We start from the raw sequence: 18058 nt of genomic DNA on the forward strand, positions 1-18058 counted from the left end.
GGTCCCGGCCTCTGGGCTGGTTGTTCCCTACAGCGTGTTACTGTAAACATTCTGAAGGGTGGAGTAAGGGCCATGGAATGTACCATGGGCTCAGAGCCCTGTGACAACACTGTGTGTCACCGGGTGCCGGCACGCAGGGCAGCGAGCAGAGGGGCTGCCTGGAGGCGGCTGCCTGAGCCCTGCGCACCATGGAGTTTTTGGGGACCACGCAGGTTGCCAGTTATTGTGGCACAAAGAAGAGCTGCCTGTTCCCGGACCCAGCCCCGACCAGCACCACTAAGGACACCTACCAGTCCTACTACCTACCAGGGTACCGCCACCTCAGCTCCTGGAAGCCCAGTGTGCTTCATAAGGTGGTTTCGGTCCTTCCCAGCTCTGCTGAGCAGTTCGGTCCCACCGGGCGGCCACCCACTGTTCTGCCCGCATTGCGCTCTGCTCTGCATTCCCGCTACAGCACTCGCGACTGGCACCATGCAAACATGGTTCAGTTAAAAGGCTCTGAAGCCTCCAGGTATTGGGCTGGAAGGATGAACACTGATTCTGTGCGGATGATGCAAGATAAAGACCAACTGACTCATCAGATGCAAGAAGACAGTCGCAGGAACTTGGGAGACAGGATCTCTAACATTGATTTCTGGAGATCTGAGCTCGCCTATGAGCTGGAATGTCTGCTCAAAGAGACCCAGGCCTTGGAAACAGCCAAGAAGCGGCTTGAATGTGCTATAGCTGAAATACAGGTTCCACTGAAGGTAAGTTTGACACAGCCGCTTACTTCATGATTATGTGGCCAAATGGGTAAAGAGAATAGTTTTCTCTCTGTTGCATACTGTTATAACTTCCTTGTCACCAAGACAGACCTTGGTCAAATATTACCCTTTGTAGGAAGGAAACTTGGCCACCATGGTCACAGCTCAATACAGGAACATACCAAGGTGCTTCTCTGCCTTCTTGTCCCATCTCCCTGCTCCAGGAGGCCGAGCCTCTGGCAGGTGCAGGCAGTCATTTCTGAGGTCATTTCTGTGCCTTCCAGCAGAGCAGGCAGTGGCTCAGTGAGCTGCAGTACCCCTGGGCCCCCTGTTCAGTAATGGTAGTCATTCGCTATGGTTACAAGACTTCCGAACTTTGACATTGAGTAAGGGTCAATTGGGAGAGATGAGTGCCAGGGATTTTGCTATGGATCAGCGTAAAACAGGTGTTTTAAGTAACACAATTTTAAACAAAACTGGGGCAAGTTGTGATGTCGGCCTTGCTGCACATTACTATGCAGCTCATCAAATGAAAGTTTGGGTGGCAGCTCACCCCTAAAAGTATGTATTAGCAGGTAAGGTAATGAGCCACAAAAACTCATCAGTTCTGTGCAGTGAAGCCATCTTCTGTTTCACCCTCAATGGATGCCATTATTTATCATGTCAGCTCTATGGTCTCTTCAGCAAAGTTTTTTGCTCAACAATGCAGTACTGTGCCTATTGTAACTGTTCCTTGCTTTGCTTGCAGACAGCCCTGGAATGCTTGTACTACCGTGAGAAACGGAAGGAAATAGACTTGGTTCATGATGATGTGGAAAAGAACCTCATGAAGGTAGGATTGGACTCAGTGGTTTATTTTTCAAACCATGAGAATAACCAAAATCCAACTAAATGTTTATCAGGGCAAAAGCATTAGTTCATAGCTCATTTGGAAGACTGAAGGTGAGAGAGGAGAAAAAATGGGTTAAACTACACATGTGGGAATGACTGATGTTCTGCTCATCCTCCCTGGAACAAGAGGAGCAGCCATGGGTCTATGTGAGGTCCCTCCAGTTTTGTCTTTGCCCATGAACTGATGTAGAAACAATCTTCATTGTTTTTGAGGCCATGTTCTATAAAATCTCTGAAGTCCTTAAGAGCTTACAGTATATAATGCTGCCTGAAGGACTGTAAGTAACGTTTGCGTAGTTTCCAGTGTGGTTTATTTCAGCATTTTTAATTTATTTAAGTCTGAGTGGAAACTTGGCTTTGAATTTCTTTGACTAATATTTGTACTTACGAAGAGTATTATTTATTTCAAGGAACCTACTTCTGAAATGAGATATATTTTCAACCTATTCTGCTATTAACCAAGTGTTTGTATTACTGTAGAAAAATGTAACAGTAGTTAGAGAGTAGTTTGATGGATTAAGGCTCATGTTTCAAGTACATTCATTATACGTAGCCCAAGAAAGATCTGACTTTGTCAGAATAATGACTCTATCCATTAAAATCTACTAGAATATTTGACATAATATAAAAGGCCACGCAGAACCAACTCCAAAGATACAACTTTGTAGCACTGAGGATGAAAGGGAGAAAAACACTTTCCTGATCCACACATTTGAGATACATGAGATGACTTCAGCATCTAGAATGCAGAATAAGTAGGCTGTATTCACTAAAACAAATGGAGTCTGATGAAACAAACACTGACATCTGGATGTTTTCCACTCTAGGAGGTTGATCTATACAAAGACTGTCAAGAAATACTGGCAAAACTTGCACAAAGAATCAATCATCAGCTGGGGTAAGTATTTACATTTAATTCCTGTTTTAAAGACAAGAAGCTAAATCCAGCGTTGGCTGGGATCTAACGACAGACTGAAAATAGCAATTGCAAAATCAGAGGCTTAGTCTGTTAGATGCTCCTTGCCCTCCGCCTCTAATTCTTCCTAAGAATAGAATTTGTTAAGCTGCAGAAGAGCAATACCTATCACTTAAAGCTCCAAGTGAACCAAGACAATTTGCCATCTTCTTCAAAGATTTCTCCCATCTTACAGCTTTGCTAGTGTGAAAGCTGTTACTGAACGCCCGCTCTCTTTTGCTCTGAGGCTGCCCTGCGTGCCACACAACAGCTATCTGTTGTTTTTCACCCATTTGTCATCAAAACGACAAACAACATTCAATGCACTGAATTAAATGTGGTTCTTTGGGGGATGCTCAGAGGCTAAAAGGTGGGCAGGGTGAAATGGTGCAGCAGCTCCCTCTAGTTAAATTACAGCGCAAAGCATTTTCATGCCACTGTAAATGCCGGCAAATGATATGCTGAAGCATGGGAGGGTGTTAATGAAGGCAATTAGCTACCTAGTACTAAAGCTTTAAAGATATTCAGATTAAAGTAAGACTTTCCCCTTCACAGCATCAACCGAGATGTGCAGCATGCCCTGGAGCAGGATCTTTCTGACAAAAGTGCAGCCCATTTTATTGACACGAAGTGCTTTAACCTGAGGAACACATCAGACAGCATCAACTTCTACCACGGAGTGGAGAAAGCAGATGGGACGTGAGTATGAGTGGTCGCTGCTGTCTTCTCTTGCCAAGCAGGAGCCTGATCACAGCACAAGTTTGAGCCTTAGAAAAGCAGCAGAAAAAGAAGTGTCTCCTTGTGTGGTTTTCCTTGGTGTGAACCCTCCATCATCCTCAGTCAGTGCCTGCTTTCTAACAGCTGCTGTGGCTGGAGAGCAGGCAGAAGCTGACAGCCTGCAGCACCTACAATATTGTGCGCTGGGCTGTTTCAGAGACAACAATCATTTACAAACATGTTGCAGCTGACTCGCTGCCTTCAAACTGCTTCATGCAGATAGCTCTTCTTGTTCTTAATTTATAATCTTCTGTGTTCTTCAGGTTCCAAAGCACGTGAAATCAAAGCAAAACATAGCTAAGGCGTGCGGTTAAGTGTAGTGGGATGAGCAGCATGCAGGTGCACACCAAAAATAGCTTGGATTATTTGGAAATTAGCCCATCAAGATGTACAGGACATGTATTAAATAGTATGACTGAAAGGATTTAGTAGATTTTAGCATGATGAATTGAAATTTTGCAATAATATACAGTTTTAAAACTGTATGTCATGGTATAGTTATGAACACCTGCATCCAATCCTAAAGCAATAGCAGAATAAAAACAACTTGCAATAGAGGGCAGTATTTTTGTGCTAATGACTCGTTAATGTGCTTCTCACTTGAACAGAGCAGTATCTAAATGGTGAACATACTTCACAGTTTCAGATGATGGCGACTCTGTCCTGCTGAGCAGTGGAGGGAAGAAATGTGTATTATTTGTTTACTAACAGAACAGAAGATCACCTCATTCACTACTGAAATGAGGGAGTAAATGAGAGAAACTTGGCAGGAATTCTGCTGACTCCAGTCACACTACCTGCTTTTAGGATTAGCAATGAGTAAAAATATGCTTGTCAACTCTGGTAAAAAAGAAAAAAGTAGATTAATGTGGATAAGTTTTACAGCCCCTTTTGCTTTTCACCAGCCATAATCCAAAGCAATGCCATTTTTCATTAACATCTTACTGAAATCATTTGGCAAAGTGAGACACATGCAGCACTTGGGAGCAGAGCAGGTGTTTTCTGCTTGAATCATTCAACAGAGCCAGCCAGATAAATTACAGTCTGGGAAAGCAATGTTAAAAAAACAGATCAGGTATTAACTATTTCAAACCATCAAGATTGAAAGCTTCTTGGTTTGGAGAGACAGGAATACACTGTGAAAAACTGGAAAGACAAAAAAAGAGCAACTGAAAAAACAAGCCATAACAAAATTAAATTATTTCATCCCTTAATGTTAAATCTCAGCATTCATTTAAAATCTAAAGAAAACAAATGTGAGACTCAAAAAATGGCAAAATTTCCCCTGTTGATTTTAACAGATAAGCATAGAACTAAGAACCCCAAAGTTTTTTTGCTACATGACATAGCAGAGGGAATATTCTTAGGTGGCATTTTTCTCTGTGCAGGAGACCTTTATTCAGTTTTTCTCTGTCCATTCATGTACTTTCCCATAGCAATGTTGTTTCTATATGTCTCATATATATTAATAAGGTTAAGAATAATAGCCCCATAAATTAAAGCAAAAGTGTTTGTTATAATACATGGAAAAGAAAGAGGATGGATATCCTCCAAATAGTAGAAATGGACAGTGATAGAGCAGGAAGAAAATTCCAGCTCTCCTTACTCCTATCCTAGGTCAGTCAATGAGTTATCCATTTTCCTGCTACCATTCTTTCTGATGTTAAAGGCTACTAGAAGAATCAAAACCACATACTTTACGACACAGGTCATACATTTCTTGTGACGCAGGGCTGTAGATGTGTAACAGTCCTGCTCTCATGGTTAGTTGGTCTTTTGCCATCACCTAGGTTGGCTTCTCATGTTTTCTGGTAGTTGGTGACACACAGCTCAGTTTCTCCAGGAGAAAGGCTTTGGGTTCACTCAGGTAGGCAGCATTTGAATCTAATTTGATGACGTACAGTGTACTTCTATTTTCCTTACTAGTGTTTCAGTTCCTGCAACATGGGCTAAATTCAGTGAAGACAATATCAGGTGCTCTCAACTTGCAAGAGCCAACTCTGCCAAGCTCCGGGAGGATACAGAGCTTGCAATGGAGAGCACATCTGAGGAGCTGTGGAATCAATATGTCAGCACCAATTTGGCCTTTAACAAACGCATTGCCGAAGTAGCTGATGCAAAGAACAAACTCCAGGCACAGCTGGCTAAGGTAAGATTCACTAAGCATCGGCAGCTGCATATAATCTTAGTTGTGCATGAAAGGCACAGAAATCTCTAGGGTTTACATCCTTCTTGAATAAGGCATCAGAAGGCACAGCTCTATTAGCTTCCTCAGGCAATGCATTTGCATCACTTGCAGCCTGGGGAGAGCTCACTCAAAGATGAGCAGCCTGAGATGACACAGTTTTACAAGAAACCATTCAACATCTGTCCTATATGAAGGATCAGTGTGCTTATGTTCATTTGCACCTTACATGCCTGAAGTGGGAAAAGATGTTTTAGATGGTATTTTTTAATTTTCTCTATTTTTCATTTATTGAGGCTATTCCCCGGTCATTTCCTGAGCAAAGGAAAGTTTTGTTATTTCTTTTGGTAAGCAGTGAAATAACCTTGGAAAGCACACAAATAAAAAGGCCCACCAGCACTGAAACATTCTTTTGCTTTTAGAGGAAAGAAAACATTTTAAGTTTTTGCACTTTCATTTTGCAGCAGTAAGAGATAAATTAAGAATCCTTATATTCAAAATGTTATCAGACTGTCTTTGAAACCTAAGTTCCAAGTTGTCCTTCTGCTTTTAACACAATATACTTCCACATCTTTAACCTGACTTTCAGCCCGGTTGTGCTTTGAAATAGCCTCATATTTTGGCGTGGTTCAGATGGTTAAATTCTCAAACATTTCTTCTTTCTTTTCATGTGATATAAAGGAGAAATAGCACTAAAGGTGACAGACCTGTATTAAATTCCATCTGTATTACCTTTCCAGTCACTTTGCATGGAAAAAATGTGATTTGTTGGAAATGTATTGGTGGAATTTTGAAATATATTCTGAAATTAACAAGAGGTTCTGCCTTTGTACTGACAGATAAAAACTTGTCGAACTATTAAGATTTACCTTGTTATTCATGTGACTTCAGTCAGAGTTCACTGTGTTCTTCTATTAAGACTCCTTCTCTTATAGAGGAGGCTCGTGTTCACTCATTTGTTTCAATGCACATTTGGAAACAATAGAGTTTTCCTGCCATTCTATTTGTCATAAGTTGTTTAAGATGTTTTCAGTTTATTTTTAGGGACTCAAAGGAAAGTGCAAACCAACCAGCTAAATATGTGTGAAGTCACAGCACATAATGTTTTCTCCTATTTTTCCTTCTTATAAAGCACAAAAGATGTTGAATGTAGTTTTTGTGTGGTTTGGATCCTATATGAATGAAGCCAGCTATAGCACTTTATCCCTGAACTGGCAAACTAAGTTTCTCATGGACTTTATCTATGAACACTTGCTGCTGGTTGAGGATGAAGCTGTATGATAGAAAGCCTGTTAATTCTTTTGCTCACCATACCTCAAAAGGTCAAGACGAAGGAGAGAGAGTAGGGGATGAATGCTTATTTAACAGTCATCTATAGCTAAGCAGAGCAGATTACCTTTAATTCTTTCTCCAGGCTTGTATTGTAGTCTGAAGCACTTAGAGGAAAAAAAAGTACTGCTAGGATATGCATTAAGGCAGCCATAGGAGCAGCTAGGACACATGGCTGTCCCTTAAACAACCACTCTTCTATTTTTTCTTTGGGTTATCATTATAGTCAAATGCAGCTGCTACAGTTCCTTTTCCTCTCACGTGTAATACTAACCTATTAACCACAACAGGTGCCACAATTTCATCTTCTTGTGATTAGAAAATGGATCACTCTTTCAAAGGCTGTTTTTGCGCTGGCTTCACAAGCAGTGAATGTCAATATTAGAGACATCCTTCCTTCTGCCAAATTCTTTTCCTAGCTAAGCAGACTACCTCCATGAACTGGGAGGAGAATGAATATAGAAAAAGTTTGCTTGGAACCAGGAGAAGTTCTATATTTAATGAAATCTGAAGCTCATCTCTGAATGAAAAAATACTTTTCTGCTTTGTGAAACAGCCAAATCTCTTCCAGACAAAAAGCTGTACAGGGAACTTCCTGCAACCATTTGTTTCTAAAATCAGAAAGGAAAGAATTAGAAAGAAAAATACATACAAGAACAAATAGTGTGAATGTGGTGATGATAAAAAATAGCCACATGTTGAAATAGCACATTTTCTTCTGTCTGTATCACTTGGATGTAGAAGATCAGCTGGTTAAGATTATGAACCTAATGCCTCAGCTTGTGGTCTCAGCATGCTCTTCCTCCTCCTAAAAAAGTACCAAATTTGTATATAAGAAAAACCCAAAATGTAAAGAAAATGAGTGATTAATTATTATTCTGTTTAGTTCTATTGTAGGATATTGTCTTTCTTTACATCCAGATAAGTGTTTCCTATTTACCAAAAGACACAGGGACATTCTCTATGTAATAAAGGCATCCTGTTGTTTTCACTTCTATCAAGAGTTAGGCCAGGAGTTTTGCCAGGACCTTCTCCATCAATGACATAATGTCTCCATTTCAGGTTACAAACTGCACAAGTCTAAGAGCAATAACTACACAGCAGTACATCTGCTTTTTTAAGCATTTTTTTTCTGCTACTAGGATGGTGGGTGGACTTGAACCTCATTCTCTACCACATTCCTGCACCATTTACCTTGTGTTCCTGATATACATCTGAACAGCAGATCCCAAGAAATTCCCTGTTGCTGATTGAGGTTCTGACACAGCTTTTAACGTAGGTTCCCACTATAAAGTGTTGGCATATCATTTTTTAATAGTGCATGAACAAAGCATACACTTTAGAATAGTACTTCATATATTTGCCTTCGCTATACGCACTTCCCAATCCAATCAGGACCAAGGCTACAGTGAAGAACTCTTCCTGGAAGGCATTTGATAAATAGACATGAGGAAATTATTTCAAGAGGAATGGAGCAAAACCCTCAACAATGAAAGTGTTTGGCACTCTGCTTCCTTTTCGTATTTAAACGAGTCCAAATAAGGCCATTTTATAACACAGATCACCTGTTCCACTATATTTTTTTACTACAAACCTCCACTAATCTGCATTTATTTATAGGAATGGTTTAGTGACTTACAGATGTATCATCTTGGGTTAGATCAGCTGTGACTTTATCTTTTATTCTACTTGGAGTTCAGTCTGAAGGTCGGTACTTGAAAGGGCTCCAAGTTCAGATCGAGCTTCCAAGTCAGTGTAAGAGAGGTCTCCAAGGAACATTGTTTGCCAGTGATTCCAGCTTGCCTTTCTGCATTTGCACTCCAGCTGCTGTCTGCTCTCACTGTTGCTCCACTGATGTATTCAGGAAACTGTCTGAGTTCTCTTCGAATTTTGATTGTCTGCTTTTCCTTCCTCCCACTTCTTTTGGGGAAGCTGGATGGTGAGGCTCACAGCCCCCAGCTCTATCAGAAGTCTGGGAAGTGAATTGCATAGGGAAACAGCAAAAACGGATTGAAGTGGTTCTGTATGACTCTGAACAGGAATCTATTGAATGCAGAAAGGAAATGCTTTCCTTAAAAACTTGCTTTATACGTCTCCCTTTCTAGTTCATGGTAGGCCTTCCATGATCAATTCTCCTCTGCCTGCTTTTGCTTGATTTTTCTCTAGCAGGCTGAGACAACTTGCCATCTTTTTAGAAACTTAGTGCAGGAAGTATGGGTGTGGTATAAAGCATTTCCTACTGCAACTATGAAGCCTGGAAGTCATCACAACTGCAAGAATAATTAAAAGAGTGCAAAGCAGGCAATTGCTTGAATAAGTTCCTCAACTTCCTCCTTAGTAGGATGAAAAGGGTGATGTTAGGAGCACTAGATGACTGCACTTGATTCAGCTTATTCAAGTGACTGCTGGGGAAGGGGCAGAACACTTGCTAAATTTGCCAATGGCTCTATAAAAACAGACAAAAACAAAAGAAGAATCAGTGGCAAGAAAGAAGCCAGACATATCCAGATGGAAAACATACACACTTCTTTCTCAAAGCAAAGGAATTCATCACTGCAACAGTTTATCACAGATAGGTGACTTTGTTAGCACAAAGAACTGAAAATCAAGATCGCTGTTCTCCCTGACAGCTCTGCTTTTCCTACAGGCACTGGTTTATGAAGAGGAATTGCTGCAGGGTATTGTAGTGTCCTGCAGGCAGTGTAGGCAGCTAAATAACTCAGGATTTCTTCTCACCCTGAGACTGAAAATGTTCTATTTCCATTTCTAACCCAACTGTATAAGTCTGTCATTACTTATCTTACTTGATTCTGAGATTAATCTTCAGAGAATTCTTGTGAGAATCTGGATGACATAACTTTAGGTATATGAGGTTCTGGCTGGAGACAAGAAGCCCCTGGCCAGGGTTAAATCCTAAACCAGAGGGAATCACAGCTCTGCTGTGTTTCATTGTCACTGGGCTCACAGAGAATGTGGCTGTTTGGTGATGGAAATATTTTCCAGGGTTCTGATCACAGTGTGTGACCCTGGTCAGGCACAGAGATGTTCTGGGACCAATATTTTAGGGTAGTGAACAGCAAATATAGCCACACAATTCATTGTAGAGATGGCGGTATGGTAACTACAGTATGTCTCACTGCAAGAAACGCTCTCTTTATGATGAAAGAAATTATGGTAAATGTATGTGACGTCTGATATAAAATCTACACAAATCTTTAAGAAAAGGAGGAAAACCTTTTATCATGGTAGCAGCCCCTCATTAATATGTTTGCATCTATTTTCCATAAAGTTAATATTAACGTAAATAGTTACCTTGGCTTCCCTCTCCTGGAAATAACCAATAGGACAGGATGTTTACATGCAGTAGGGCTGAGAATCAGTCAGACCAGAGAGCAAGTGACATATTTACACAGCCCAGTATTTACCCCATGCCTAAACACCAGATTATCTCAGCTAGCACTGAACAAGATAGAACACCTGCACTGTGCTCAGAGCATTTGTATGCTCAGAGGCAGAGCTGCCCAGCTCCTCCCTTCCTGCAAGGTTTGCTATTCCTCTACCCAGGAGCACAGGGATCAGAAACATGCTGTAAAAACAGATAGGTATTCAGTAAAACCATGAAAAACTAACCACTCATTCCAGTGAAAGAGTAGCCCCAATTCTGAGTATTTCCATTCAGTTCACTGAGAATGAGTGCTTTTAGCAACGGTTCCCCCTTATTTTTTTTAACCGCTGGGGTGTGAAAAGGCAGTATATTACATCAATATATGATGGAAACTAATTCTTACTTACATTTCTGCTTGATATATCTTTACTTTATATCTGAAGAACCTACAGAAATTTCGTTTCAGTAAGTTGCTCTGTCACTTAAATAGATTATCCTCTGAGTTTCCACTCTTCACACATCTTTTTTATTAAATTCAAATGTATTTATAAATCCCAAAACAAGCAATTTGTTGTCTTAGCACCTATTGAATATGTTTATATGATGGCTAGAAGGAAATACTGAATATTGGTTACATTTAATAGTTACACAATCTACTTCTAGTTCAAGCCATAAGCAGGGGTGCAGCAGTGTTGTGAGCTGAGGGATGGAGCACTTTCCCTGTGGCACTTTCCCCACATGGGCTTTCATCTTGGATCCCGGTCTATCATATTTTTATATGTCTTTTGCTACTTTTTTCTCTTTCTCATTTCATGCCTTAAAAACTCAGTGATTTGTGGTTTCTGATGACTTTTCCTGGTGGCTGCGTATACACTTCATTCGCTTAATCTTATCGTTTAATATGGGAACCTGTTTGAGAGTAAAGTTTTCAGACGATTAATGAAGAGTGACTCAGAAGTGGTTGGGAAGGTGTGTGCTGGTTGGTTTAAGCAGCTCAAACATGCCTGGAAAAACCTGTTTGAAGGAGGAAATAGATATGCATATATTCTAGAAATTTCAAATGAAAAGTAAGGCAATAACTGGAAAACAAAGTTAGATTTATGCCTCCTAAAATGGCTGCTTAGTCTCACAAAATCATAAAGACTTGCACAGGCTGAATCAGAGTACTAAGAGTGGGCAAGGCAACCATGTAGGAGAAGCCTGGCTTCTTAGTCTGCCACACACTAGCCTCTTCATGGATTAGGCTAAGTGGCACTCACAGTGGGTAGGCTAGAATTGGAGTAATCAAGTGGTAGCCATTGCACATCAGAATGCATTTGGATTGTAATGGATCCAGTGTCTTTAGCTGCACAGCGTCTTCTCACACTGAAGGACATGCTCCCAGCTGCTAAGTAAGGCAGCCTGTATTGAATGAAAGCAAGCCTTTGCTGATGTTGCTGTAGAAGGCAACTTCTTTCTTTCATTGATGACTAGAAAGAATCTCATTTCCATCAAGAAAGATTAACGATAATTGTCAGATTGTAGCATTGCTGGTGTTATTCGAGACTACTCTGATCACATGTGTGACCTAGCAGCTCTTTTTCTGAGTTGTACTGTATCCAGACTATAAAAATCATGGCCTTGGTGAGGGGAGAGAGCAGCAGGAAAGCAGGTTTCTAGAAGCTCTCAAGTATTCTGCAGCACAAAACTTTCCTCATGTCCTGGAAGGGAAAGTTTCCGGGTGGGCAGCAGCCTGAGCCAATCCCTCAGCACAGTCTCTTAGGAACACGCTGCTCAGCATTTGTTGTTTTTGCTTCCTGCCTTTGGAGGCCATCCAGAAATGACGTGTACTAGTGCAACACTATCTGGTGATCGTCCCCACCAATCCGTTTATGCACTGTAGATTATCTAAGTCATTTTATCCAATGTGTGTCCAGAATGAGTAATCAAAAAATGTTTGAACTAAGCTTCTGTGATGCTTTGGAGGTGGTTCCCCCGAGGCCATTTTACTTTGCATGTCTGAAACGACAGCACTTAAAAAAAAGCAAGGAAAAAAAAATGGCAACATACAAGGAACCACATCCACTTACATGAAGCCAAGCAGGGCTTGAAGAGAGATGCATGGTTTTACATTTGAATTTTGAGTTAGGAAACAGGTTTAAACAACTTTTTCCTCTGTGAATGAGTTGTGAGGGATTTGCTCGGTAGCCCTGGTTGTGCATAATGCCCTTGCACACTACTGGCTCTGTAATGAGCAGGACTTGTGAGGACGTGTGTGTAGCATGAGGGTGCTTTTTAGTGACTGTGCATTACGTAGACATGATGTTATAAGGGCAGGACATACAACTGTGAATTTTAGATGAAAGCTCTCTTCTTGGTACCAACAATCAACTGGATTCTCAATATGATGATAAATTACAGCTGAAATACATGGGTTTGTGGTCTAGCTGTTGTCACCAATAAAGCTCAAATTCTGAACCACGCAGGCCTTACTCAGAAAAAGGTCTGAGAATGCAAGTCCTCTGTTTCACCATATGTAGTAAACAAATGACCCTCCCAAATCCTTTATGAAATTGAAACACAGCTTTGTCGAGTTCTTACTGAGCTGAGGTGACGTAAGCTACTATGTTTCAATGGTTTTAGTTTGATTTACACTTCTTTAATATTCTTTTAAAAATCATCTTACCATTTATTATAAACTGTAAGTAGAATTAATGTAAGAGGCCCAAACCCTCACAAAAGCACACTGCAGGTAACATAACCACACCCCAGTGAACTTGGCTCACTTGTTTGCAGCAAGGCGTAGCATGGGAAGCACTCCTGCAGTGAGAGAAGCTGTAACATAAACACAGGAAAGGAGGACCCTGCTAAGCAGTGGGTGACCTCTAGAAGCACTGCGTACTCTTCCCTCACAGCCTTGGCACATCCCCACAGGTTGATATTTTGGTTGGCAATGAAGATGAAAGGTGTGGACTAAGGGTAGGGCTGGCAGGCTTGTAGAAACCCCCTGACATCTCTTTAATCCCCAGCAGCCCACCTGGGAGCTGCATCTCACCTCCTCCACGTGCGCATGAACATACACAGGATTCTCTTAGAACATTTTAAAATTGTGACGTTCTTGCAACAGCACAAGCTGCTCCAATTCTGCTTCTACTTTTAATTGAGCAACAAAAAGATGGTGTTTTCATACCATCATATAATATATTGTATATTATGTCCCATTCCCTTGTTTTTGTTGTTGTTGTTGTTGTTGTTTTCCTAATCTACAGAAATAAGTATGTACCTGGTAAAATTGTAGGCAATATAGAAAACGGTAGATCTAACAATGTGCTATTACTGTAAGTAATTAGTGTGCAAAATAAACAGCTACCAGAACACGTTGATGTATCTGCATAAACATTTCGTATAAAACACAGCTTGCTTACAGTGATTATTTAATTAAGAAAGATGTCTCACATTGCTCTACTGTACAACATCAACCAAGCTCTTAAAGATTTGGGCTGGTGTGCCGGCTTCTGGGTGTTACCTGTAAGTAACTTTCAGAAGTAAGAACTAAGTTGTTCTCCAGTGTTGATACCCAGTTTTGCAGGAACAACTTAGTTACATGTTTTAACAGCATTTAATGGCCTCTGGCTCTCCCATGAGCTGTGACTGCTGTATATCCTTTGAAAGAAATGGCAAGATCAAGCCAACAAATTATACAAATATGTTTGGTTGCTGTGAGGTTGTAGAAATCTCCTCCCCTAAACCAAAGCAAAATGACATACCAGAATGGAAGCAGTTTCAATAGGACTGTTTAAAGCAGATGAAGTTCTGATTTTGGATGCATGTGAGGCTTACAGAAATGTTCTTCTCTGGTCAGGTACTTCAAGAAATCTTCCAGACAGAAGATACAATCATGCTACTGGAGAGATCCATAATGGCAAAGGAGTACCCACTGAAAGTGGCTCAGACACGCCTGGAGGGAAGAACTAGGCGACCCAATATAGAACTATGCCGTGATGCACCTCAGTTTCAGTAAGTAGAGGCCAGACTACCCCATCCCTTCCTCAGCTACTCAAGAAATTTAACAACAGCATGAATTAATTCAACAGGATTAGAACTGTAATCATTATGTGACTATACATCCTGGAAGAAAGAACTAAAATCGAAGTAGCTATGCTGAAGTAATGGGCCAGACCATAGAATCATAGAATCATGAAATACCTTACTTTAGAATTTTTTTCTCAGGAAAAATTCTGTCTTGATGCAAAAATTATCTGATGTTCAGATCCCTTTAAAAGTTATCTGCCAATTAGAGCAAGGCTAAGGAAGAAAGTTCTCTTTCTTCCTGAACTTGCTGTTTTCAATGCTTTTATCCAATACAGTGAGTCCAGAATCATTGTACAGATAAGCTCATCTGCTCATTTTGGTTGTGGGTTCTTACCTTTACTCTGGGAGCAGGTCAGTTAATACTTCAGTTACCTTTGCACCATCAATTAGGAATACAAATAAGCTAGTATCAACAATTTATTAAAGATATGCCAATCACTACCACCAAGATGGCCTTAAATATTACTATACAACTTCAGTTTTTACTCACTCAAAGTCTGTTATTTCCTCACTTCCTCCCTGAAGATCTCCTCCACAAAAATGTCTGCAGCATCATGATTGGTATCAGTCATCACGACTGTGTGTATCCAAAATGCAAAACTTCTTTGAGTTAGGATCAAAAATGCACTGAAGCACAAGGTCATATTATTCCTTTTTCCCATAATTGAAAGTGATGCTGTTGATGTTCCAAAGGGTTGTGTCTGAGAAAGTTTGAAGGCTTCATTTGAAATCATTGAACATTTTCTTCACCTGTAGTGATAAGATATGTATAGGAAATTTGTGTAGGGGTACTGAATCAATTCAGCTCTCACCAGCTTACAGGTTATATAAGAACTTAACATGCAGTTATAAAAGTATTCAGAAGTACTTTTAGGCTTAATGTACACATAATTTTTCCATCAGTCTGATACAATTTCCAGTATTTCAACCTAAGTATCTATGCAAGTACACTGTTTGCTAGACAGTTACATTGATAATTACCATATCATATTCTCCTTCCTTTGAAGAGTATTAATTTAGTTATGCCACAGCTCCCTAAGCCAGACGTTGTTCTGGATGCTTTAGCTGATCTAACTCTTTGAATGCAATGTTCATCCTAACTGTGATTAGAGCTTGAAATTCTGACAGAGTGTATTTGAAATGTGGGCACTTCTTCTATCACAGTTTTTGGCTGAGCTCATACCTCAAATAAAATATATTTTTACTGAGAAACTCCAACCTGAGAATGCAAAACCATTTACTAATTCATTTTTTAAATAATTTGTTCCACGTATTTATCTCTTGGTTTAAATCACAGATATTCAGCTCAGTAGGGAAGGAAAATATCAAATGAACCACTTCTTTGTAACATGTAAATGTTATCTGAGTTTGCTGTTTATTTAAAAGGAAGTGCTGATGTGCATTTGTTCTCTGTGTGTGTGCTGCCAACTTTGTAGTTTAAGGGATTAGAGAGAAAACAAATTAATAAAGTCTAGTTTTTCTGTGCTGTTCCATGCTGAAAAAGGTGGGACTATCCCAAAACAAGTTGAAGTGGATTCTGGAAAAAAATCAGTTTCTTAAAGCTTACAGTGCTTGGCTTATTTAATAGAACATTTGCTAACACACCAGGTTGACAGTATTAAAGAGTTTACCCACTCAGTGACTATGCAAGGAACTTTGCCACGTCTGCACTGGTAGACCATGGAACTACACTCCAGAAATGCAACATGGCCATGCTAGCCCTAAAGCTGCTACCCAAACAGGAGACTGCAAGTGAGAAAGACAGCATTCAGGATGCCAAGTGGCTTAACCTGCTGTTGAATGTCAGTGTAAGCAGAAATTGACACTTCTTACAGGTGCTGTGGAAGCAAGTTTGGCAAAGAATAGGTTTCAGATTGAATTTTGAATTCTGTTTGAATTCTGTCTGAAAATCTGACTTGTCCTCTGTGAAAAAGAGGCATGTGGTGGGAGATTGCTAAAGTTATTGGAGCAACCTGTGCCCTTCTCTTTTTTCAGGCTTGTCACTGAAGTTCATACTTTAGATGACACCATACAGACCTTAAAGAAACATCTGCAAGAAGCCCGTGATACTCTGCAAATGCTACTTAACACCAAATCAAAGCTGGAACACGACATTTCTGTGAAGGCAAACTCCTTCTTCATTGACAAGAAGTGTATGGAGATGCGCAAGACCTTCCCCTGCACCCCACGGCTCATTGGCTACACTTGAGCAGTAACCTTTGATGTCTCCTGTGCATGACATGAAAGCTACAAAGGTTGCAAATATTTCCTGAAGGCAATCATTATTTTATTGGGGTTTCGTTTCTTTGTTTGGAATCCAATAGAAATAAACCAACCAAAATCAATACTGTGCTTCTTTTCTTTGAACAACTGCGTAATCTCAGCTGTAGATGCTCCATGGAATAGAATTAGTAGACCTGTTCTAACAGAATCAGACCACACTAAAATGAATACAGAAATGCTGCATGATTTGTGAGTTACTAGCTAAAGAAAATTATTAACTGACATCCCACACTTTTCAACAGAATATGTACAATATAGGATTTAACTCTCTGGGAAGTCCTGGTCTGAAAACATCACATCTAAATGCTTGCCCGTCCTTCAACTCTGTCTAGTAGAAGTAAATTTGGTGTTTGCTTGAAATTAGAGGAGGCTGAGCAGACTTGATTAATAGAAGAAAATCTTGTATATTTATGTGAACTATTCATGACCAATGTTTGCCTAAGACCAAGAGGTCTTAACTACGCAGAAATGTGTACTATCAGTAGATGTCAACAGACGTCATGAGCACAGACCGTACCATTGTTCTTCATCATCGAAATGAAGACAGTGAAGGCTGAAACACTGATAATGTGATAATCTCAGAAAGGGATTTGAGGAAGCACTAGTTTTAACCCATGTTAAAGCAGTCTGACTTTTGAACAAATTGAATAACAATGTTTTTCTGTTAATTGTGTTTCTGTGTGGGGTTTACGTGCCTTCACGTACAGCACAATCAGCAATGCACAGTTCTAGCAACTGAGCTGCTTCCTGCTACCTTGGTCCTACAAGGGTCCCCTTCGCAGAACAGCTCTAGGAACACATAAAACACATTTTAACTGAACCAAAGCCAAATCTGAAACAATACTTGATTTGAAAGTTGCCTGAACAAACTGGCTCCGTTCCTTCTCTTTTGTTTTGTGGAGGTGGTGGCTTCACCCAGCTCACAACAGACGTCACACTGCTGGGGAACACCGAGCTGTGCAGTGTTGTACTTCCTGGCAAGTGAAGTGCAGATCTCACTGAGTGTGGTTGTGGCTGAGCCATTTCACACTCCATTTTACTCCTACAGTTACAACTTTTTCTGTCAAACCATTTACACGTGGTATGTTTCTATAGATTCAAAATCACAGGTACTCATTTCACATTGACTACTCTGCATCTTCTTCTAAATTAAGATAATTCTTGCATCATGGCTATGAACACTGCAGACTGCTCCATCCAGCACTGTGTCTCCAGCTCTTTGGGAGGAATTACCCAGGTGCAGGAAAAGTTCCAGAAACCCAGTTTGTGTTGATAGTTTGTGATAGTGATAGCAGTGCAGAGCATTTCCAGGGCTAATGGAGGTGGTGGGGACACACTGAAGATTTGTTGGCAATCTGGTTGGAATTAAAGGTTGTATCTTACTGCCTCTTAATCTGAAACACTTTACAACAACCTTTGAGTGCAAAGTGAGGAAT

General features: G+C 40.3%; 1 protein-coding gene across 1 annotated transcript; it reads left to right on the forward strand.

The window, feature by feature from the left end:
- The first annotated feature begins 87 nt into the window (after positions 1 to 87).
- On the forward strand, positions 88 to 16684 carry TEKT5 (tektin 5). Its single transcript, XM_015877103.2, has 7 exons — positions 88 to 749; positions 1495 to 1578; positions 2465 to 2535; positions 3148 to 3291; positions 5296 to 5518; positions 14110 to 14264; positions 16335 to 16684. The coding sequence occupies exons 1-7, from the start codon at positions 189 to 191 to the stop codon at positions 16546 to 16548; spliced, it is 1452 nt and encodes a 483-aa protein (XP_015732589.1). The 5' UTR covers positions 88 to 188; the 3' UTR covers positions 16549 to 16684.
- Positions 16685 to 18058: the final 1374 nt, after the last annotated feature.

The sequence above is a fragment of the Coturnix japonica genome, chromosome 14 (assembly GCF_001577835.2).
Source record: "Coturnix japonica isolate 7356 chromosome 14, Coturnix japonica 2.1, whole genome shotgun sequence".
Classification (NCBI taxonomy): Eukaryota; Metazoa; Chordata; class Aves; order Galliformes; family Phasianidae; genus Coturnix; species Coturnix japonica.

Excerpts from the sequence above, each read along its gene's own strand:
- TEKT5 (XM_015877103.2), top strand. The coding sequence starts at position 189 with ATGGAGTTTTTGGGGACCACGCAGGTTGCCAGTTATTGTGGCACAAAG. Across the intron at positions 750-1,494 it reads AAATACAGGTTCCACTGAAG|ACAGCCCTGGAATGCTTGTA; the intron begins GTAAGTTTGACA and ends CTTTGCTTGCAG. Across the intron at positions 1,579-2,464 it reads TGGAAAAGAACCTCATGAAG|GAGGTTGATCTATACAAAGA; the intron begins GTAGGATTGGAC and ends TTTCCACTCTAG.